Source organism: Camelus bactrianus, chromosome 5 (assembly GCF_048773025.1).
Source record: "Camelus bactrianus isolate YW-2024 breed Bactrian camel chromosome 5, ASM4877302v1, whole genome shotgun sequence".
Lineage (NCBI taxonomy): Eukaryota > Metazoa > Chordata > Mammalia > Artiodactyla > Camelidae > Camelus > Camelus bactrianus.
This window is the reverse complement of record NC_133543.1, coordinates 35,572,039-35,597,644: the sequence shown is the minus strand read 5'-3', so window position 1 is coordinate 35,597,644 and position 25,606 is coordinate 35,572,039. Positions and strand designations below refer to the sequence as shown.

Here is a 25,606-nt window from a genome sequence, read left to right as displayed (position 1 = left end):
TAAGGCAAAGATGTCCCTTCTCACCATTTTGTTTCAAAATCATACTGGAAGTTCCAGTGTATGTAACAAGACCAAAAAAGATATACACACTGGTTAAAAAACAAAAGACAGAAAATTGTCTTTGCTCACAGATGACATAATCACCATTGCTCACAGATGACATAATCACCTATGTAGTAAATCTGAAAGAACTGACAAAAAACTCCTGGAATAAAAAATTAAGAGCAAGGTTGCAGGATTCAAGGTTAATATACAAAAGTAAACTGCTTTCCTATAAACCAGCAATGAACAAGTGAAATTTAAAATTAAAACCACAATGTCATTTACATCAACAACTCTCAAAATGAAATACTTACGTGTAAATCTAACAAAATATGTACACTATCTCTGAGGGAAAATTCACAAAATTCTGGTGAACAAAACCAAAGAGGAACTAAATAAATGGAGAGATAGTCCACATTCACATACAGGAAGACTAAATACTGTCCAGATGTCAATTCTTCCCAACTTCATCTATATAATATTCAATGTAATCCCAATTAAAATCCCAGCAAGTTATTTTGTGGATATTGACAAAGTGATTCCAAAGTTAAATGGAGAGATAAAGATCTAGATTAGCCAACACAATATTGACGGAGATGAATAAAATTAGAGGACTGACTCTACCTGATTTCAAGGCTATAAAGCTAGCAATTAAGACAGTGAGGTATTAGGGAAACAACAGATCAACAAATAGATCAAACAGAACAATGGAAGAGAACAGAAAGCCCAGAAATAGATCCATATAATTATAGTCAACAGATCTTTGACAAAAGAGTAAAGGCATTACAATGGAGTGAAGAGTTTTTTTTAAAAAAATGGTACTTGAACAACTGGACATCTACATGCAAAAAGATGACTGTGGATATAGACTTTACATCCTTCAGAAAAATTGTAACACAAAATGGATCCCAGTCCTAAAGGTAAAATTCAAAACTATAAAACTCCCATAAGATAACATAGAAGAAAACCTAGATGACATTTTAGATAAAACAACAAAGGCATCATCTGTGGAAGAAATACAGTCATCCCTCCATGTCCAAGAGTGATCAGTTCCATATCAGTTCCAGTTTGACATATCAATATCCACAGATACTCAAACCCCATAGGTGTCCCTCCAAAAATGGTTCCAATTATATGATATTCTGGAAAATGCTAAACAATGGAGATAGTATAAAAAGATCAGTGGTTGAAGTGGGATGAAGGGGAGCAATAGATAAGTGGAGCACAGAGGATTTTTAGGGCAGTGAACACATTCTTATGATACTATCATGATGGATACATGTCATTATACTTTCCTTCAAACCCAAAGAATGTACAACACCAAGAGTGAAATGTAATGTAATAAGGTCTTTGGGTAACTATGATTTGTCAATGCTGGTTATTAATGGTAACAAATGTACCACTCTGGTGGGGGATGCTGATAATGGGGGAGGCTGTGCACATGTGGGGGCAGGAGTATATGGGAAATCTCTGTACCTTCCCCTCAATTTTGCTGTGAACCAAAAACTGCTCTAAAAAATATATTAAATGTAAATGGTCTCAACACCATAACTAAGAGACAGAAATTACCAGACCAGATTAAAAAAGAAAAAGACCCAATTACAGGCTGCCTACAAGAAATGTACTTTAAATATATAGACATAAATAGATTTAAAGCAAAAAGATGGAAAAATATATACCATTCTAACACTAGTCAAAGAGATTTAGTGTGACCATATTAACATCCAACATAAGTTTCAGAGTAAAGAATATAACCAGGGATTAAGAAGTTTATTTCATAATGCTTAAGGGGATCAGTCAGTCAAGAGGACATTACAACCCTACCCATTTATGCACCAAATAACAGTTTCAAGATACGTGAAAAAAAAAAAAAACCCTAATATAACATCAAGGATAAATACACAGTTACAGAAATTTTAATATCACACTCTAAAAAGTAGATAAAAATAGTAGACAGAAAGTCAGCAAAGATACAGTAGACTTCAACAATACTACTAGCTAACATGACCCGACATTTACAGAATGTTCCATCCATCAAAGGCAGCATACATCTCCTTTTCATGATTACACAGAATACTTACCAAGACAGGATATATTCTAAACCCCATTACACAAAATTTATAAGAATTCAAATCTCACAATGTTCTCACAATGGAATTAAGTTAGAAACTAAGAAAGATCCCTGTGAAATCATTAAATTTTAGAAACTAAACACATTTCTAAATAACTCAGGGATCAAAGAGATCAAATGGCAAATTAGACAGTATCTTAAACTGAATGAAGGAAAAAAAAAAAGAAAAAACAGGCTGTGAGATGCTGCTAAAGCAGCACCCTGGAAGAAATTTATAGCTTCTAAACAGCATAAAAGTAGCACCTCAAATCAATGATGTTAGCTTCCACATTAAGAAACTAGAAGAAGAGCAAATTAAACCAAAAGTAAGGTAAATAAAGGAAACAATCAGGATTAAAGTGGAAATCAATGAAATAAAAACACACAATCAACAGAAGAAAATCAATGAAACCAAAAGCTGATTCTTTAACAAAATCAAACAGATGAACTTCTATCCAGATCAGTGAGGGAAAAAGTGAGAAGACTGTCAAGAACAACAGAGGATACATCACCTTAGAGAATATTATGAACATATTCATGTCAATAAACTTGTCAATTAGATGAAAAGGACAAATTCCTGGAAAGAAACAAACCACCAAAGCTCATTAAGGAAGAAACAGATAACCTAAATAACCTTCTATCTATTAAAGAAATTGAACTGCTGTTAAAAATCTTCATACAAAGAAAACTCCAGGGACAGATGGCTTCACTGGTGAATTCTGTCAAATATTTGAAGAGGAAATAATATCAACTCAACAAAAAATTTTCCAAAATACTGAAGTAGAAGGAATACTTCCGAACTCATTCTATGAAGTCAGTATTACTCTGATACCAAAGTCAGAAGAGACATGACAAGAAAACTACAAATATCCCTTGTGAACATACATGTAATAATTCTATGCAAACACTTAGCAAACTGAATCCAACAATATATTAAAAGGATAATACATGACCAAATGGGGTTTATCCCAGGAATGCAGCACTGGTTACACTGAAAATCACTGTAATTCACCATATGATTAAGTCAAAAAAAGAAAAATTGTATGACCATCTCTGTATACAGGAAAGGCACTTAGAAAATCCAGCAGCCACTGCAAAAATTCTCAGAAAACTAAAAATAGAAGAGAAGTGCTTTAACCTGATAAAAAGTATCTATAAAAAAGCTACATCATACTTAATTGAAATACTAAATAACTTTAATTAGGAACAAGACAGGGATATTCATTCTCAACACTTCTATTCAATATTGTACTGGAGGTTCTAGTCGGTGTAATTAACAGACAAGAGGGAAGGAGGGAGGGAGGCAGGCAGGTAGAAAACAGTGAGTGAATACCCAGACTGGGAAAGAAAGAAGTAAAACAGCTTTTATTCAGACCTGTATGATCCTCTATGTAGGAAATCCAAAGGAATCTACAAAGAAATCTTCTAAAACTGGCAATATTGCAGGATACAAGATCAATATACAAAAACAACTATTTCTATGTACTAGTTACAAACAATGAGACATGAAGATAAAATATGGACTAACCAAGACAAAAATCCCATTTCTGTCTCAAACACTGAAATGTAACAATGTGCCAGTTCCTATGAATATATACTGAAACAACACATCCAACCTAGAGCTGTTTGAACCAGTTGCTATGCAACCCTGAAGTCTTACAACCAAGAAGAGTTTTGACCTGCAAAGTCTTTATCTAGATGAGAGCAATGTCATGCTTCTCAACTTTAATAAAAGAATTTTAATTATGTGGTCCATAATCCTGGTATCAAAAACACCAAAATCTTCTTTTTTCATTCAGCACATTTCAATCTTTAATTACACGTGTTATTTTGTAAGAATTCACAACAGATTTAACTTTTTAACCAACCCTTTATTTCATTCTTTTACTTAATAGTTGGCACTCAAAAGAGTGCTTAGACTCTATTTGGTTCCTCCCAAAAAAGCCCAGGTAAAGAGCATTTTAGGAAAAAGGCCAAGGAAGTGGCTCTCAAACTTTGATGCACTTTAGAATCACCCGTCAGTCTTGTTTCAGAACAGATTGCTGAGCCAGACCACCAGACTGATTCAGTAGACCTGGATGGAACAGACAACTTACATTTCTAACAAGTTCTGATATGAGAACAAATCTGTGGGAACCACCAATCTAAAGTAGAGCTACTAAGATTGTGGTCCATCTGGAAGGTACAGAAATTTAGAGTAAGCATTTGGAAAGTTTCGAAGCAATTTTTTTAACGTAATTTTATGTCTGTTAAAACTAATGATTAAAAAAATAGTGCCCTTGTGTTTTCCACATCTTTCTTTTATTTAACTTTTCTAATAACTCATTTTTGTTATACTTGAGAAAAGTATTAGCAAACAATGAATTAAAATTTTTTAAAAAAATGGTCTTTCATCACAGAAAATGCGAAAAGCACTGGTCTAGTAGTCTAAACTCCACCTTTGTAAGTGAACTTATAGGTATTTCATTAACTCTACTTCCCAAAGAAATACATCAGCTTTAGCTAAAAATCAATAAAGTAAACAGTCACATTATTAAGGTTTCTGTTTTTTGTTTGTAACTCTATTTAAAGGCATTTATCAATTAAACATACGTGTCTGCAATAAATTTTTTTTAGAATTTAGTACAGTAAAGATTTAAATTTAAATTCTTCCAAAAAAATTGCTGTTAAATTTTAAATGAATAATAACTAAATCACCCATCACTTCTCTATCTTAACTGCCTGTGGTAATACGAAGAAACACTGGGGATGAGGGAGATTTAATGGCCTGAGTAACTGATATCTTAAACAGAAATGTAAAAGTGAAAGAAATCTAATTGTGTATAAGTATTTTATCACAAGCATAATTCTAGAACGTCTGACCAAGAAATCAACTTTTGGAAAACAATTCAATTTTAAGTTATATAACACCGACTTGTTCCAGTTGATAAAGTAAGTGTTTACTATTTTGTTACCTAATTGTTGGGTTCTGAAATCCTGTCTTAAATTGAGAATTTTCTAATGCTGATTAAGGCCATGATCTACAACATCAACACTAATTTAGGAAGGTTACTGACATCAATGTGACTTGCTCTTAGATATTCACACAATAAAAATGAGTAGTATGAAAAACTCAAAACAGCAGCAAAATAAATGACGGATATTTGGCTTTATGAAACATTCGATACTCAGTTAAAATACCTACTGATTAACAAAGTCACTTCTGATAGTATTTTGCATTCCTGTAATACTAAGAATAGATAACCCATACAGAAAATTTCAAGATACTTATATATGAAAATAACCAAAAATTAGGTCACTGGTTATGAAAAAGATAAGAACATTAAAAAAGAAAAAAAAAAGCTAGCAAATGAACCCATTCACCAGAGAAATTACATAAAAATAAAATGGGCATCTCTTACCCATAAGAAATTGTGCCAAACTACAGAGTTCTACACTAGAAAAATGCTTGGGAAGAAATTTCTTCTCAAACTACCAAATCCGAAAATGGGGAAGAGGCAAACACACTTTATTGCCATAAGTAAATCACTATGAAGCAGTCATCTGAAGGGGGCAGAACACTTCACATTTACCAATATTATCTGTCAAGACTTTTAAAATCCATCCTCCATCTCCCAGCCCCATTTGAGAATTGTGTCAAAGCTCTCAAGTGTGTTGCAGCAAAAACAAACAAACAAACAAACAAACAAAAGTTGAGAATCACTGCTTTAAACCAGAACCTCTCAAATTCTACTGTGCATCTGAACCAACCTAAAGATCTAGGTGATTCTACTGAAGTCACCTGTATGATGGGATGTGAAATTCTGCAATTTTAACAAGCTTTCAGGTAACCGGGTAACACCAAATCCATAGATCAAACTTTTAGTAACAAGGTTCTAAACTATGTAAGCATCTCATAAAAGGTACCTTTATGGCACAACCACTCTGGAAAACAGGCTGACAGCTTTTTGAAAAAGTTAAACCTTTTTTAACATACCTACCATACAATCAAGCCATTTCAATCTCGAAGTATTTACCCAAACAAATGAAAGCAGATGTACACACAAATGTTCATAGCAGCCTTATTTGTCATAGCCAAAATTCAATCAACAGGTGAATGGATAAACTGTAGTATGTCTATAAAATATAACACTATTCAGCAATAAACAGGAATGAACACTGATACATGCTAAAATATGTGTGATTCTCAAAACAACTACACTAAGTAAAAGAAGCCAGACCAAAAAAGAATATATACTGTATGATCTCAGTTATATAAAAGTCTAGAAAATGCAAACCATTACTCTAGAGTGACAGAAAACAGATAGGTGTTCGTCTGAAGGGGGAGGAGGTTAATAAATGGGCATGAGGAAACAACTATTGGAGGTAATGAGTATGTTTGTTATCTTCACTATGGTAATGGTTTCACAGGTGTATACAGATGTCAACACTTACCAAATTGTACATGTTAACTACGTGCAGTTTATGTATCAGTTTTATCTCAGTAAATCTATTTTAGAAAGATATCCACAAAATATAAAATTCTGACTAAAATAACATCACTACATAAAATGCAAATTCTAATTCTTTGAAAATTACATGTAATACTGTGATACTGTGATTTATAATAAGATATGTCTGATCTTTGTCCCCTTTTCTGGCACAGAGCCCCTAAAACCCTTGGAATTTCCTACTAAGAGCAATAAAGGTGTGTTGATATTCCTAATACATCCCTTTCAATCACACCTGAGTTTATGTTAATGACATGACTTTTTCAAAAAGATTTTATTGTTTGTTTTTATTTTTGTTTGGGGGGGAGGTAATTAGGTTCATTTATTTACTTATTTTTAATGACGGTACTAGGGATTGAACCCAGAACCTCATGCATGTTAAGCATACACTCCATCACTAAGCTGTACAGTCCCAATGACCTGACTTTTGGAAAGCATCTAAGGATGGGTGCTGGTTGCCAGGAGGACCAATCACGTGATCAGAGGGTTGGAACTTTCAGTCCCACTCCCCTGACCTCTGGGAAGGGGAGAAGGGCTGCAGAATGCAGATCAACAATGGCCAATGATTTAATCAATCCTGTCTATGTAATGAAGCCTCCATAAAAAAAAAAAAAAAACACGGACTGGGTTCAGAGATCTTCCAGGTTAGTGAACACATGGAGTGCTGGCAGAGTGGCATGTTCAGACAGGGCCTGGACACTCCATACGCCTTTCTCCATACCTTGCCCTACACATCTCCTTCTATGTGGTTGTTCCTAAGTTACATACTTTAAAAATAAACAACTAATCTACCAAATAAAATGTTTCTCTGAATTCTGTGAGCCATTTTAGTAAATAAATTGAACCCCCAATTGGAGCCCCCAATCTATAACCAGTCTGTCGGAAGTACAGGTGACAGTCTGGACTTGGGATTGGTACGTGAAGGCAGGCAGTGATGGGGGAGGTGGAGTTAGGTCTTGTAGAACTGAGCCCTTAACCTGTAATATCTAATGCTATCTCCAGGTAGACAGTGTCAGAATTGAGTTGAATTGTAGGACATTCTGGTGGTGTCAGAACTGCTTGGTGTGGGGGAAAAAAACACGTATCACAATAAATGACAATATCAGATATATACAACATTATTCCTATACTAAGAGTAAGGATTTTCCTCTTTGGGAGGTAGGAAGTGGAAGGTGACTTAGAGAGCACTTTAGGTTCTTTCTTAGCTCCAAGTAACCACTGAAAACATGTACTGCAGAGTAGGTAAGAAAGTCAGTGGTGATCAATGATAGAATACAATTTACAAAAAGAAATCTTAGTCTGTACAATAAAACTGGAATTTTGCTAACCATAAATTTGGTCTTGCAAAATACAAAATATACCTTTTAAGGTGTCTCACTCCCACCAATGTCATTCAACTACCATCCTCTCCGAAGGAGTGTGTCGCCATCCACCAAGTCAGTAAATTGCCTCCTTACCCCAACCACAGTCAACTGGATCAGGCTAGACATCTGACCTGAACTAGGTCAATCATATTTTATCTCCTGGAAAATTAAAAATGAGAATGAATCACTACTCTCAGAGCTGGCTGCTTAAATACAGATAAAATTAGAAGCTGTGTGGTGGCCACGTTTGGCGAGAAAGAGACCAAATGTCTCTAAGCCCCTTCACAGAAGAGAAAATGACAGAACAAGAACATTTTTAAAAGAATAATATTTCATTACTAAATATGGTTTACTGCAGGAATGGTAAGGTGGTTCAATATTATAATTAATCAATGATGACTAGACCTAAAGGGGAAAAATCACATGATTTTTTTCCTATGGAAAAAATCCATAAATTCCAAAAAGCCATTTGAAAATACTCAATACTCATAAAAGAAACACTAGATTTTATGTATTCTTCTGTATTACATAATTATTTATAATATTCTAAAATAAATATGTATTTTGTTTTCCACATCTATAAGTCAGTCTAGAATAATCTACATCTTATTTAATGGAGAAGCACCAAAAGCATTCACAGTAAAGTCAGAAACAAAACAAAGATGCCCACTGTTTCCAGAACTATTTAACATGGAATTGAAGGTAATTTCAAATAAAATAAATAAAGGAAGGCACTTAGAGGTATACTTTTTGGAAAAGCAGAAATAAACTACTCCATAAGTAAGTGATATGGTATCTGTATCTCAGTAACCGAAGAGAATCAATTCAAAAACAAGTACCTTAAAGTCACAGGATATAAAATTAACATACAGAAATCAATAGCATTTTTAAATACAAGCAATAACAATAAGATACAATGGGAAGGAGATGACACAATAGCAACCAGAGGTAAGCTTCCTAGGAATAAGCTTAATCAAAAATGCACAAAACCAATATAAGAAAAATGCTTCTGAAAAATACAGAAGTAGACTTCAAATGAAGAGATAAACCACGTTCCTGAATAAGAAGTCAACATTGCAAAGATACCAGTTCTCTATAATCTAATTTATAAATGTATAGTGAATCTCAATAAAAATATTTTTTCTGGAGTTAGACAAAGTAACTGTAACATTCATATGGAGAAATAAATAAGCGACGATGGTAAGGAAAACTCTGAAAAATGAGAGCAGTAAGAATGGGAGAAGCGACTAGCTCCTCCAGTGCAACGAGGTGTGGTCTGATGTTTCTAAGTACAAGAAGGCTGTGATGTGCGTTACAGAGAAAATATGTGTCAGACGAGCTTCATTCAGTCATGGGCTACAGTGCTGCTGGCTGTGAGTTCAATGCCAAAGAATCAATAACACATAAAAGTATCTTTAACAGAAACAAGGTTATGCATTGATTGATTGGTTAAATATTGTGACCAGAGGCTCAAACAAATCTAACCCTGTTTCCTCTTGGAGCAATGGCTCAGTATTCTGTTAGTGCATTGTTCAAAGAATGAAAACTGCATATTAGTGAGTACATGTGTATTAAGTTGCAAGTTATTTTAGTTACATATGCACACACACACACTTAGTCAAAAAACTTTGAAAGCCAATGAATGAGAGTACAAGAGAAGAAACCCTGAAAGGAGTGGTATAATGGCAAGGCAGGGATCGTGAGCACATGTACTAATCCTTTTTCCCTACCTAAAATCATAATCACCCATAAATTGTGATTTGACTGGTAAATTGAGGGTAAAGCCTAAACATGCACTTTATAAAAGCATCCCAGATATTCTGATGTGTAGCCAAGATGAGAACACTATTCTCCCTCCTAAACTGGTGGTTCTCAAAGTGGGATCACTGGACAAGCAGCATCAAAATCACCTGGGAACTTGTTAGTAACACAACTTCCCTTGGCCCCATCCTGCACCTACTGAACCCTACACTCTGGGTATTGAGTCCAGTGATCGGTGTTCCAGGTGATTCTGATGCATGGCAAAGTTTGAGAATCACTGACCTAAATCTTTTGTATTTCTTTTGGAGGTACTTTGAAAGCCATGGTGAATTCGGCTAAGATGACTGAGCTCTTCAAAGAAAGCTGAAAGGTAACTGCTACAGACCAAAGTATAGACAATCTTTCTAGTACAGTACTTTCTTTATGGAAAGTGGCCCCTTGTGCTTTAAACCAAAGTAAGTAAAATCTGTACATTACCTGTGGAACAATCAAATAGCACCATTTCTTTAGGCCTTCGTCCATAACATAGTTTCTTATCCTCAGAACTCTTTAAACTGGCACTATTCTTAACACAAGTTTGCCTGTCCTAAGAGGTGAACTTACATGAGATCACAAAAATTCTTTCAACCCTCTAACAACTCTCCTAGGGATCACACACTTCCCAATACGAAAAGTAATGACATGCATCTTTAAAAATTCATGGCATTTTGGCATTTGGAAATAATTTCAAAACTAATTTGTAAAGATTAATCCAACAGTACATCATAGTCAATTAGCTATTACATAAATTCATATATACTACCTGATTCAAATCACATCCCTTGTGATACAGATTTCCACACTATCATTTTTATCTTCCACATAACACATTAAACCTCGAATATGTGTACATCTCTTTTCTGTGGGACTGTGAGCTGAAGACAGGTAGCACATTTTACCCCTTTCTGTGTCTCAAGTATACAGCAGGCGTAGTTCATTCTGTCAGCAAATATTTAGTGAGCAACTACCATGTCATTCACTCTACCAGATGATCCATACAGAGGTAACACACAGTCCCTGTGACCATGAAGCTATTTACTGAATGAATAAACATCACAAACAACTGCAGTGAAAGTTTGAGTGCAACCTGTATGAAAGACCCACCTTACCAAAATGATACCTCAAATAAGACAGCTTTCTTCAAAAGGGTACCCTATTGTTGCTCTTCTGACCCAAGATGCTACTTAAGGCCATAAATGTATGTTAAAGAAAACACCACTGACAAGTCACTCAATCAAGTTAATCTGACTTTAATATATTTTATATATAGGAAAATAAACAAAAGCCCTACTATGTACAGTTTAAGGCTTACTAACAACCAAATTTCCACTTGGGAATAACAAGTTAAAGTTTGATATTCAAACTCCAAACAATCCAACAGAAAGCTACAATTTGCCAATTTTCAACTCCTCACAGATTTTAAAGGAAAGAAATATAAAATCAAAATCACCTGACTTTATGACTCTAAGAAACTAGCTCCAAAGTCACATATTATTCACTTACAAATGAATAAAACATGAGAAAAAAACTTTCCACTTTACCAAGTAAAAGCATTTGTTTAGAAATTTTCTAATACAGACACATACAGACACACACAATGCTACCAGAAGCTGCCTCTGGAGAGTGTCTGGGGATGTGGGGAAGGAAGGACATTTACTTTTTATGTATATTATTTTCTGCTATTAGGTTTTTAATCTTAAGTCATGTGAGTCTATTATTTTTCAATTTTAAAAAGCCAGAAAATAAAAACATGTAACATGAAAATAATATATTGTTTATAGTAGCATCTCCTTTATAATGATGGGGATAAAATCTGTAGCCTGAGTATATATTTGGGACAAGGATGACACAGGAATGGAACTGCCATTTAGGCCATGGAAACTCTTCAGGGGTTCTGAACCTCAGGTCATAGATCCCCAAAACACCCACAGAAAGAATTGAGGAGGTCCATGAACTTGGGTGAGAATATAATCACTTCTCTAATTTCACTAACTTCTAACAGATTTACCATTTCCTTCAATTACTAACGTAGGCAACAGACCACAGTAGTACTAGTAATACTTGTGACCTAGCAATACAACAGAAATTGTCGATCTTTTCATTGTCATGTTACAGTGGTTGCACTTGTCAAAATTATTTATACTCATCACCACTTCAAATTTAGGATAATTAGACCCAACTCTAGACCATATTAATGTGTTAATGAAGCACATAAATTAAAAAACTGTTTTAATACTTTGATAACCGTATTTCAGTATAACTAGCTTGATTTTATGCATTTAAAACATTGTTCTGAGGAAGTTTCACCAGACTGCCCAAAGAGTCCAAGTCACAAAAAAAAATTCAGAAGCCTTGGATAACAGTTCTTAAATCAAGTGCAACAGTCCCCATTTGGAAAATTTTAGGGAGGGAACATTTCGGGGTTATTTCAATTGGAATGCTACCAGAAATTAGTAGGCAGGAGATTTATGTAATAAACTTCCTGGGATTCCTGTGACAGACCCATATAACAAACTACAAACTGAATGTCAAAAATGTCCCGGTTTAGAGACATCTCAAGGATCAAATAAATGGCAAGATTACCCTCTTCAGTACCACGCTTTCCAAGTTTCCAAACTAAGGTGTTCATCCCAGGGTTCACTAGTATATTCGAATGTCTCTCTTCATTCACTTAGTTCTATGGTACACCACCTACAGATAAACAGATTTTTATCCCTAAAATTTATTTTCTTCCATGAGCAATTAATCTGCTTAATCTAAAAAAAAAAATCACATCTAAAAACAAATATAATAATTACCTATCAATTATTCAGGATTCAATTATTACGCTTTGGATTAACTGATTCAGTTCTCCTGACTGCTAATTTTCAGTCTTAAATTTTTTTTAATCAATTTGTTAACTGCTCTGCCAGGAAACACAGATGGGAGGAGCAAAATGTACGTATCAATTGCTAAGTTGAAAGTTGTAAAAATATATTAATTGGCATGAGAAAAAAATGTGAAACTACACCACAGAGTAATATATGGAGATGTTTGCTTTACTTTTCCATATTCCTCTATAACTGAAAATTGTTATTAATAACTTAAAAATGCCAGTTACCTATATAAGGCACTAACTTAAGTCTTTACAAAAGTTAATCTTTAAAATTACCTTTTGAGATACTTCCCATTAAACATATGAAGAAATGGGGCTTAAAGAGACAAAGCAATTTATCTTGCCCAGAGGGAAAATGACAGAGGCCAAGACTGAAACTTAAGTCATAATTTCAAAATTCCAGCAACTTACTTCATCAAATTAACTGTACAACTGAGGACTACTTGTCGACTTCCCAACCAACAATCTCATGTTCTTCTCCCAACAACAACAATAATAACAAAATGAGGTAAGAAAGCTAGAAGCAAAGATGGATATGAGTTAGAGAGCTAGCAGACAGGCTGACTCTTCCACTCTACATTGTGTTACTGCACAGTAAAACTAGCTGACAAGAAAACAGAAACTTAAAAGCAGATGTAAGGAAATAGTGCTAGGGAGAATCTGGAAGTGACTGCCATTTTCTTCCAGTATTAATCCCACAAAGAACAGTCCTGTATGATGGTCTAGGCAAATCCGAAGTTCATTTAAGTGTAGACAAGGCAAAAAATAATCAAGGATCAGTTTTAAGATAAAATTCAAATAATCCTGAATGGACTTTCTGCTATTTACATTGGTCTGCTTCATGGTTAACTATTCCTGCCTATCATCCTTTCCTCCTCATGCTGTCCCCTATGATTCCACTATTGTTTCTCTACTTCAACTCTACTTCAAGTGAAAAGAAGATGCCCAGCTATATATTTAATAATACAATAAAGAGTCAATCCCAGTGGCCAGGATCATGGTCAATGTCTATATTATAAACCTTCTGTCACTTAAGTGCCTGGGTAAGTCTCCAGCCTGTGCTGAATAAAACAAAGGCATGATAACATCCTGAAGGCATGTGGTCTATTCTAGAAAATAAACATCTTTTCTCTCACATGTACTCTCACTCTCTCATCCATATATCCATATCCATCCACACACACCCCTCAAGTGAAAAACACAAGATATTAGAAAATTAAAATAAACCCAAGTGTCATGAGCTAGAAGTATACCAAAATTCAGAGTATTTATAGCCATGAGTAAGAGTAATAAAGATGGTGAAAGAAAATTTCATGAAAGCAAAGGAACAGATAATATCCCAAAATACATAGAATGGATTACTCTCTTAATCTCTAGAAAAAAACAGCATCAGATAGTGAATAAATGTAACTGATCCTCATTAAAAAAAAAAAATTCTTAAACAAAATTGACAGCATTCCAATACTGTTAAAGAGTTAAACCTTACTTATTAATATCTTTCTAATATTTAGTCTCTCATTTGTTAGTTCTTTTCACCTGATTTACTTTCTGGACAATATGTCCAGTATGCAGATATGTGAATTCACAGATGCAAGTAATTTTTAGAGTCAAAGGTAGTTTAAAGATCACTCAGTCCAATTCTATTTCACAAATAAGGAAACTAAGGGCCAGGAAGGTTAAATCATTTCTTTGAGGTCACACACAATTCATTCCTTACTACTTTGAAAATTAGTAAGTGTGAAAGGTTTTCTTTCTTTAAAAGGATTCTGGAGACTTCTTTTATAGTCCTCAAAACCAAGTTTCATTTAAAAAAATTCTAATCTCATTAAAACACCTTACAAATTTGAAGTTTGTGAAAACACACTAAGTGTATGCATTCACCTTAGGTCAAACCATGGATTAAAACAATCTAACTTCATAACTTATGATCACGGTGCTATATACCCACCAGTAGTAGATCTCTCAGGGAAGCTCCCTAGCCAAGCCCTATTCTCAGGAGGGTGGCACTTAACAGAACTTATATACTAACTTCCCCTGTTCCTTGACTGAGAGGCAAGCCAAATAAATAATGCCCTCTATCTCAGGATCTGGAATTTTAAGCAGAAAGAAATATAACAATGATAATAATAGCTAATACTTATTGAATGCTTACTGTATGCCATGAACTGTTCCAAGCACACTACAATTTATCTTCCCAACAATCCATGAGATTTTATATATGAAATTAACCTGAGGACTCAAACCCGTAGTTTCTAGCTCCACAATACATGCACTTAACCACCACCCGAAACTACTTCTCAAAAGACTGGGAATTATTAGAAATGAGTGATATTAATGTTACTTGCTGCTGAAGGACCCACAGCTGCCCTGGTTCCTGGCCTTGCCAAGCCTTGACTGTTTAACCCTTCCTTGGTGTCTCTGAGACAATCCCCAGGAACCTTAGAGAAATCAAATTTGGTTTCTGTTACTTGAAACCAACCTAATGGTCCCAGCTGCCAAATATTGTTAGGCCTCGTTTTTGAAGAACCGACACAGAAGAAATCTAAATTTACCCTACAAATAAATAATTCTTTTAAATTTTGCAAAAAAAAAAAATATGTTTACAAAAGGCATTTGCCATGAAATTTCTTTCATATTATCATTCCCTGAGACAAAAACTTTGAATGACTCCTTCATGCCCATGGGCTAATAAATGATAGGACAGCAGAGATATAATGAATCTTATGTATCATCTAGTTCTCAACCCACTCATTTTACAGATGAAGCACTAGACAGGTGAAGATCAGGGCCCTGGAGTCAATCACTCATAGGGCACAAGTTCAAATACCGGCTGTCTCCTGTTCTGGTATAGGCAGGGGTGACCTTGGGCAAGTTGCTAAATTTCTGAAGCTTTAGTTTCCTCTTTTGTAAAAGAGATAACAGCACCTACACATCCTACCATTATAAAGAGTTCTAAATCATCTACGGAGTTTAATAAAGTGCCTGGAACACGCTCAACATGCTAACTAACGCACACTCAATAAATGGAAGTTGTGATGGTATTTATGATCAATCTGAGGCTCAGAGAAGATGGGCAAAGTTTCCAGATCATATGGTCACTTAAGAACAAACTAGAAATAAACTTCATATTCACCTTCAATGCTTTCTTCTGCACCTTCCTACAACTACTGCACTTAGCATTCAAAACTATCTAAAATCTGGTATAATTCTACCCTTTTAAAAATCTAACCTCCACCCCAACTTTTTTATTCATTCATTCACCAAATATATACTTAGTGCCTTCTATGTTCTAAACAGTTTCTAGTGCTGAAGATATAGCAGGGAACAAAGGGAATAAAAGAAGTAAAAGCCATCTGCATGTCCCAAAAAAGGGAGAAAGAGCCAAGGGAATAACACTCTCAGAAATAACAGTGCTACCCTCCCGAAGTTTCTATCAGCAGGAGGAAAAGTATAAAGGAGGTTAGATAAAAACATAAACATGGAAGAGCCTTCTTTAGTCTACTTATCCATAGAACTTGCTTTAAATATTCCTGTGCTCCACAATATTCCTGTTGCTTCAACAACACTACAACCAAACCTGAAAGCTCACATTGTTAAATCTCTCCGAAGCCTTCTCTACACATTCTAGCAACAGTTTTCTCTTATTTCTATTAACTATATTGACATTTAACTTTTCTTAATGCTCTTTTAAATGTCTGTCAGGTTGACTTAACCTGGTAGTTTTTACCAACTTTCAAGATGTTTTGTATCATACGCTTCTTTTAATCCTAACAACACTTCAGCACACAGCTTTATACATACTTTTGATATTCAGACCCATTTAAATAGTTTCTCAGTATCCTATTTAGATAACACCTGGCACTTATACCTGGACAGTATTTGCTTTTTTTGAATAAATGTATAATGTTTTTACAATACCAATCTACAAAATTGTAATTTACATCCTTCTATAACACTTCTATTATGAAACATGAAATATATTACTGCCCAAAACAACTCTGAAATGGTAGAAAGACTGAATATAGTCCGGCTCTATCATTCAAAATATCATTTAGATATTAAGATAATGACAAAAACTAGGCAACTAACATGAGGGGAGAAATGGTAATTAAAATCAGTCATGGTCTTTTTCTTAAAAAATAAGTAGAATTACAAGCTTCACATAGATTTGGGTTCACTCTAGTGTGAAGAGGCATCTTACAAAATCTATATACAACTATGAGAGGGAAGATTAACACAACTTAAAGACCAATATTACAGCCATACTCGGTATAAAAAATTCTGTATTTAAAGAGGCCTCTGACTCAAGAGGGAAAAAAAGATTTAGTATTTAAGTATACATAGTACTAAAGTAAGAAACCAAAAAGAATTCCTAGAAGAATAATTTATTAAATTCTGCTAATGAAATAAATACAGGCATACACACAGCTAGTGTTTCACAAAAACATAGCTCTTGGTATAGAAATAGAAGCTCATCCAACATTCAACAAACATGTATCAAGCATATATCATCTGCTAAGCACAATTCCAGGCACTGGAATATATTAATAAACAAAACACGCAAAGATCTTTGTCCTTACAAAGATCAAATTTTATTAGAGAAAATCTAATAAAATAGAATAGTTTGCCACAAATTTCTTATATGCTTAAGATAACGTGCACACTTAAACATAATGGTGCCAATATAGGCAGAAGCAAAGTTAACAGACTTCGAAGGAAAAAAAACCCCAAAAAATCTGAAAAGCCAAGAGCAAAAGTCAAAGTTAAATGATGAAAAACTACTCTTCTTAATAATTGAATATTCCAGTCAAATCAGTATTACCTTTTAAAGTCCCCATAATTATAAAGAGTAAAAATTACTTACAGAAACTATAATGCACTTAAAAACAGTTCAGAAAATAATTCAGGGTTCTGTAAGAAGCCAATATGAAACACAGTGGTTATGAGGATGGGCTTTTGTGATACTAAAGGCCATGAATTTGAATTCTAGCCCTGCCAGTTCCCAGCAGTGAGACCCTTAGAGCTGTTACAAGGATTAAATAAAACCCAAAAACTAGATATAATACAAATATCCAACAACAGATGGATGGATGAATATATTATATCAATTCACTGGAATACTTCTCAATATTCAGTAAATGGACTAATATGCCCATTGAGAATGAATCTTTAATGCATCATGCTGAGCAAAAGAAGCCAGACAAAAAAGTTTGTAGGATTCCATTTATAAGAAATTCTAAAACTGGCATAACTAATCTATAGTGAAAGAAAGCTTAGAACTATTGGAGGGACAGACCTGTAAAGGAGCAAAAGGGTATTTTTAGGATGTCTGAAATGTTCCTGTCATGACTGATGATGTTTCCATGGGTATTACAGATCTGTCAAAACTCATCAAACTCTAAGCTCTAAATGAGGACATTTTATTGTATGTAAATTATACCTCAAAAAAAGTTGATTTTAAAGAAGATTAAGTGAAATAATATATGTAAAGTTCTTAACACAGTACTCATGGCACAAGAAGTATTCAAAAAATGGTAGATAGTACTAAGATCATCAACTACTACTACTACACAACACTCCTGGGGAGGTGGCAGAATCACCAATCACCTGATCTTTCTCGTTGTTTAGATTTTAAGTAAATATAAATTTATAGTATCTGACCTAGACCAAGTGGCATGAGGAGCAATACAGAAACCAAGTTAGAGGGGGGTGCCAACTAGCAGACTTTATGCAAAGACAATGAAAATAAAGAAAGGGAAGAAAAGACGTATGCCTACATGTCCAAAAGAGAAGCGCTTAAGAGAATGATATGGCCAGCAACGACAGAGTGCTCCAATGCTAAAGAACCTCACTTAGGTATTAACAAAATGTAACTCAAAATCGAGTCAATGACTATATAAACAAAGTCTAATGACAGTCCAAGAGCTACAAAGAGACAGTCCTTAATTTTATTGGGGATAGTGGGGAGAGTGGATCCATGAAGCTGCTGAAGTGAAGTCAAAGGATTCTGCCAATCAAGCAGGAATGGGTCATATTGTCTCATTCAACCAAGAAGAATGGCATATCGGAATGGGAAAATTCAGAAATGCCAAGCAACAATTATAAATCCATAAGCCAAGGTTTTTGTTGCCTTTTTTAAAATAACAAGTTATACGCTTAAAAAGAATAGACTTATAAAGATAACTAATTAGAATATTTTGATATTAGAACTTAAATTGAAATACAACTCAAGTGAAACATTCATGAAATTTATACTTTACTGCTGCTTAGAACTGTTTCTCAAGGACAGAACATTTTTTAAACAAATAATTATGTTTAATAACAAAAAATCCTATAAATAAGACCAGAATTGGCTGTTACTCATGAAAGCACAAGCCTTCTGATCTGTATGTTAATTTAAAAAAGAAAAAGGAAAACCACCTCAACTGGAAATGCTGGGAAGCAAAAGACTCTGGTTTTTTGGTTTGGTTTCATTTTAAGAACCTTCACTTATAACATTAAAGAGGCAGAGAGGGACAGGACAAAGCGTCAGAAGTCCTGAGTTTCAAATCTAGTTCTATCAGAATCTGGATTTCTTCTTCCCTAAAATTGGGCAGTCGAAGCAGGCTAGTGAAAATAGTAAGAATTAACATGCATGCTCTAGATTGAAAATCAAAGGTTTTACTGAAAAGGTTAATGGTACAAAATTGTGAGGGAGTTAAGCATACATTTTTAATACATCATTTAAAAAGTAACTAAATTGCAAGTTTTCTTCCCAAATTCAGCTAAAATACCAAGACATCTGTGACTAAGGACCTAAAGCTATAACAAAGTATACTGATGATCACTGTTTGCAAAAGTAATACATCTTTCCAGGGGCTAAGTATTCATTCTAGAATACGTTTCCTGATTCAAGTTCTCCCCATACCAAAATAATAAGATTCAAATAATTACATACAATATTGATACTTTACACTACCCATTAGTTACCTTCCTTTTTGGGAAATAACATTAACAGAAATGTTACTTAGAGGAATCCAAAGTTAGTTTTTAAAGTTAAATTAATTCTTGTACATACTATAACTTTTATATTTTGTTATCTTTCCCATGGAAAATTGAGCAAAGCTAGAAATAATTTTTTTAAAAACCAAAAAGAATTTTCACATATGACTTAACTCTAAACTTTCAGCATAAATGTTCATCCTGATACTGCGGGCATATTCATTTTCTACGGAAAGTGCAAGGCTTTCAAGTAATCAAACATCAACGAGAAGTGTGATTAAATCACAGCAGAACGTAGTAATAACAGGGTAATATAATGAGGTCACAACTCGAGCAACCAATCAAAGGCATAAAAGCATTTCCTGCAATATTAACAGTCAAAAGAGAAAACCAATCAGAAACCTCGGGCCTTCTTTTGACAGTCACAGAAGCAAGAGAACCAATCCACGTACACCCGAGGTTGACAATAAGGCGGGACCACAGGTTCATTGAAGAAATTCTTGAGGGTGCAGTTACTATGAACTTCGCACGAAAGTAACAGTTATAAACACTGTCAAGCCAAACTTCAACCATATCCAAAATTTAACCCATCAGGGAAAAAAAGCATTTTTGCCCCAAAGTGCTGTTATTATCAAAAATGCAGTTGTCAATGTGGCTGCACCAGATCCTCAACTTCTAAAAGACCCCCTTGCCCCCGATGACAATTCGCTCAGACACGGCGGGAGAACAGCTGAACATCCCTGGTCCCTTTCTAACGCCGCGCACTGAGCGGACGCCGTCTGGGCTAAGCAAGCAGAACCCAAACGCTCCGGGCCGCGGAGGTGGCGGGTCAGCGGCTTTCGAACGTTACATCCTGCCGGCAGTCGCGGCCCCCGCCCTCCCCCGCCGCAGTGCTGCACCGCCTCATCCCGCTGCACCACCGCCGGCCGGGGAGCGAGCATTACCTTGCTAGGAGGAAGATGGTGTTTGTTTTGAAAGCACTTTAGTTTCCGTAAGTCATTTCAAAAAGAACCCAATGCAGAACTAAATCTAAAAGTGAGAGGAAAAAAATCTTCCCTAGCCAAAGCATCCCTCGTCCATTAATTAACCCCGAGCCGGCTTGGGGAGAGAGAAAAAAAAAAAAAAGGTAAACAGAGGCCGTACGCCAAGTGCGGCCAGAACATCCCCTGCGCCATTCCCGGCCGCCGCTTACGGCAAGGCCCCCTTACGGCAGCGTAAGCAGCGCTGCGAGCTAATCACAACACTGGGACGCAACAACATGGCGGCCGCGGGCGGGCTCTGCGCCGGCCGAGAGGGTTTACGCTACTCTGCCGGCGTAGGGTCCCATGCGTTGGAGCGGCAGCGGCGCCCTCCAGCGAGCGTAAAGCGCTCTGTGAATGGCGAGGCCCGACTGACAAAGGGGAGGGGGGAGGAGAGAAGGGGGGGTAATAAACACTCGAGTCCCTACCGATTCCTCCTCCTTCTCCATCCCGGTGGGCATCTGGGGCACGGCCCGGTTGATAGAGACGCAGTCGTTGAGATCAGGCATATCCTTGCCGCGGTAGATAGGCAGCGGTTTGGCGGCGTCCAGCGCCCGCGCTCGGAAGGAGAGTTTACTCATTGTCTCCCCGCCTTACAGGAACAGCCCGGGCGGCGGCGGCGGGGCGGGCGGGGAGGGGGGGAGGACTCCCGCCGCCTCCTCCACCTCCTTCCTCAGTGCAGCGCGGCCGGCCCGCTCCTCCTCCTCCTCCTCACAGCCCCCGGCCACAGCATGGGCGCCCACCCCGCCCGAAAATAGCCCCCCGCCGCCCGCGGCCGCTTCCACACACTAGATCCGCCGCTCGCCCGCCCGATCCGCTCCCTGCGCCATGGCCAACATGGCGGACATTACCACAGCGGCGGCGAGCGATCCCGGCAGCCCGCGCGAGAGCGCGCCCCCGCCGCGGGCACGCGCCTCGCCCTTTCCCTCCCTCCCTCCTTCCTCTCCCTTCCCCTCCCTTGCCTGCCCACCCACTCTCTCCGCGGCGCGGCCGGCCCGCGGGAGCGTGCTCAGCCTCGGGCCGCTCTGGGGAGAGTGGGCGGCGGCGGCCCTCCGCTGGGCGGCCGGCGCCCTCGCCGTGTGGCAGGTGCCAGGTGCGCAAGTTAACCCGCGCCCCCGAGCGTGCGCCTCTGCCTCCGCGGCCCCGACAGCCCGCTCGCTGAGTGCCCGGGAGGACGGCGCCGGTCAGAGCACCGCCGCGCTGAGCAGCGCGTGTGTGCACAAGTCTGTGAGCGGGAAAGGAAGATGTCAACCAGAGCCACAACTGCTTCTCGGAGCCTGTTTTTATAAAGCACTTATCTCCAAGGCGCCCTGAGCGCCGGCTAATTCGCATCCTCCAATTCGCACATCCCTGGGAGGTGCGAGAGGTCCATTCCTTCCGCCCACTCCTAGGGGCGCAGACCTGCAGGGTCCCGCCCGCCCCGAAAACGCTTACTCAGTCCCAGCCCTCTTCCCCGCATCCTCTTTAGTACCTGACCGAAAGAGCTCTCCAAGGTAAGGCATCCTCTCTTTGGCCGGGAGGATGCTAATGGCAGCAGTGAGGGTTAATATTTGAGGCTGCTAAGTGCAACAAGTGCACTTGAACCTGTTACCCAAACTTCACAGAGTTATTTAAGAGATGATAGGTAGTTCTGATTTCAAAATATTAGCGTTCTTTAAAATTAAGTTTATAAAATTTAACCAAGGCAACGCGCACTTCCAAAGTTACAGATGTGTGTAGACTACTGGGTGCTGTGGAACACGCAGAGAAGTTTGAGATAAAGTTTCTGCCCTCGTGCAGCTTTCACAATTAATGGGATGGCAGACGGATGAAAAAAATAATAATAAGACATATAAATAGTTGGAAGGACAGAGCAACCGGAAAGATAAGTGACAGAAAGAAAGAAAGAAGAAAAGAAGCTTATAACTTTAAAGACACTAGGCAATAGAACATGATTAAGTACCAATCGTACAGGTCATAATTTTCATGAGAGTTAAAAGAAAAGAGACTACTTTAGCCTGAACCCGTTAAAGAAAGTTCTGAAGAGGAGTGAAAATCAAGCTGACTCAAATAAGTACCGGCTATTATTGACATTAACCTCGTTTAGCCAAGAGTTCCTTGGTTAGACTTTAATTAAGCATCACAGTTTTCCTACAGAATTCCTAGGAAGAGTGTAACACATTTTGCCATTTTATAATAATTGATAAATATTTTGCCTAGCTCAGTGAAAAGTAGATGGTTTGCTGATGTCCAGAAGTGAAAAAATCAATTCCTACAGTAATTCCTATATATCAGAGCTCCATCTTTTCCTCCATCTTCTTATCTACTTTCCTTATCTACTACTTCTTCCACTCTCTTTCCTCCCTGTCCTTCTCCCTTTTCTCTCCACCTACCCCCTTGAAGGCAAATTGGTGGATATGGACCTCAGGGCAGTGTCTAAATAGTCTAACCCCTTTGGCCCAGCAAGAATTCAGGCATTGTTTAGCAGGGCTTGAGTGTTTTCCATCCACTTTGTTGTTGGAAACAATGGAGGTGCTGTGACTCACTTCTTGTAAGCAATACCTTCCTCAAGCTTATGGGCATGTTCTGATCTGAGTGCTACCCTCTGGAATAATTCCAGTTCTCTGCAAGGAAGAACAAGATGTTGTTGGGAGGGGGTCAGCACTGGATTCAAGCCTCAGATGGGCGAGGGGAAGCAATGGTTGGAGAAATGAGTCATCCTGAGCTTTTATCTGGCACTTCTCAGGTTCAGGAAGGATAGCTTTCTTCTATTCCCTATATTTACTACTATTCTCTCTCAAGAAAGGAAATATTGAGTATCTACAATATACCAGCCATCTAGTAGTACTTTATATATATATTATCTCAATTAATTGAATTTTAATGGAATCCCACTTCATTCTCATTATAGACCTATGAAAAAATACTACCATTTTACTAATAAGGAAATGGGCTCAGACAGATGATTTGCCAAGTTTCAACACTAATAACTTGCAGAAGTAGGTTCAAATCTGGGCCTAGCCTGACTCTAAAACTCTTCTCTCAGCAGTGCCACCCTGCTATCCAAGCTCTTTGGTTTATTGACCAACTCAGCATTCTAAATATGCTGATCCAAATTACTAAGACCTTCCAACCATTGGCAAATAGAGTGCATGACCCAGAACATAAGGAAGTAATAGCCTCAAGGAGGGTAGGAACAGCATCTCTCTGTTAATCACTGTATCCTCAGGTCTGTGCCTCACACAAAGCCTGCACCTCAGACATGTTTGTTGACTGATATTCCCTGAAGAATTTCAGTGACACTGACCCCATTCCATTCCAGCTTGGAGTTCACATACCTTATTGGCCTGTCACCTGGCCCAGCCATTGCTGCCAATATTTGCTTTTATGGCCTAACTGGCCTTTCAGCTTCCTACCTTTGGGCTGAGGAATTTTAGAACCAGTTAAAGCAATTCAAAGAAACTTTTTCGACACCTGAAATTCTAGTACAGGAATGAGTTTTTGCTGTTCTGGTTGTTGTTTTGTTCTTTTCCTTGGACCATATACCAGACTTCTTCCCCAAATCTCCATTTTCCTCTTTCCCTGTGGGCAAAGATTACAGAGGGAATAAAACATTTAGAGGCAAATAACCCAATACACTTTTCAAGTGAGACACAGCCTGTGTTTTCTTGACTTCAAATTCAGTGCCCAAACCAGAATGCCTCTGTTTCACACTTGGGAAGTAGCTTTTATTTGTATACAAATATTATGTTTCATAAAATTTATTTCTAATCTATTTGTTGAATACTCATACACTTGTTAGTGCTAAAAATAGAAAATATCTTTTCAATTTTTGAAGTAGATCCTGTTATAAAATGTCTTTATCAAAACCTGTTTCAAGTGATTGTGCAACCTATTTTAATTTCCGCATACATACAATGCACTGAATGTAGTTATTTGAAAATCAGTGCGCTTCAGATATGCTCTTGACCAGTTCCAAAGGGTATGCACTTAGCCAAGCAAGTATAATATATAAACACTCAAGAATTAGAAATAGTTTTAAAGCCATATCAAAAATAAAACCACTTCTAAAAGTAGTCTAAATTAGAATAAAAGTCAAGTAACTGTAAAAATTGGGATTATATTCCAGTTTCCATTTTCTTGTACTACGAACAGGGCAGGCAGCTTCGAAATAATGAACAAATTACTTTTTGAAAGGAACCTTAAAACTAGTAAACACAGTTGCTTTTCAGCTACTTCAGAGTTTTGTAAATGTCATGTTCTTTCTAATTGGCTCCTTATTTCAGCAAACCCAATTGAAAGTTAATTGGGTTGGTATGTGAACTACATCCCTCCCCCTCCCCCTTCTATTCCCAGGATTGAGCCCAGTACCCATAAAGCTTCCTTGTTTTCCATATGTAATCTGAATGTGGGGTCTGCATTCATTACAATCAACTGGAATCAGTCCCCTGGTTCCAGTGCTCTTTACTGAGGCAATTCTGAATCTTTGAGACGTAGAGCCAGCGGCTGCACTCAGAGGTGACAGGCCAAACATCTACTTCCACCGTTATATTCGCCACAGTGGGAAAACCAAATGCTAAATAAAAATTTGTGGCTGGGTTCTGTCTCTCAGCAGCACCGCTCCTCTCAGACCTGGTTGGAATCACAGGGTGCCACCTTGTGTATAAGCTGACGATTTACTTCCCAAGTTCCACAAAGGATCCAGATAGACTCAAAAATAATCAGCCCATAAGCTCTGTATGTTATTAACCAAGGAAAAATGAGACAGATGTAATTGAAGGAAACAGATTTGAAAACACACAGCTCCAGAGGGTGCACAACACTCAATTTTGAATCATGCTGACAGCCTGTCTCATTTATTGCCCCCCTCTGGCCGGAAAACACACCCAATGCCGCACACATGGAATAGATTGACGCTGCTCACTCAAGCTTTCGGATGGAGATAC

At 37.3% G+C, this 25,606-nt stretch overlaps 1 protein-coding gene across 2 annotated transcripts in view; it reads right to left on the bottom strand.

The window, feature by feature from the left end:
* Positions 1-21,552, bottom strand: part of EPC2 (enhancer of polycomb homolog 2) — a 97,448-nt gene extending 75,896 nt beyond the window's left edge. The window contains exon 1 of one of the 2 annotated variants that reach the window (XM_010950259.3): positions 21,110-21,552. In XM_010950259.3, the coding sequence (XP_010948561.1) occupies positions 21,110-21,262 (153 nt within the window). In that variant the 5' untranslated portion in view covers positions 21,263-21,552. The remainder of the gene's footprint in view (positions 1-21,109) is intronic. The other variant, XM_010950258.3, reaches the window with a different exon arrangement.
* Positions 21,553-25,606: the final 4,054 nt, after the last annotated feature.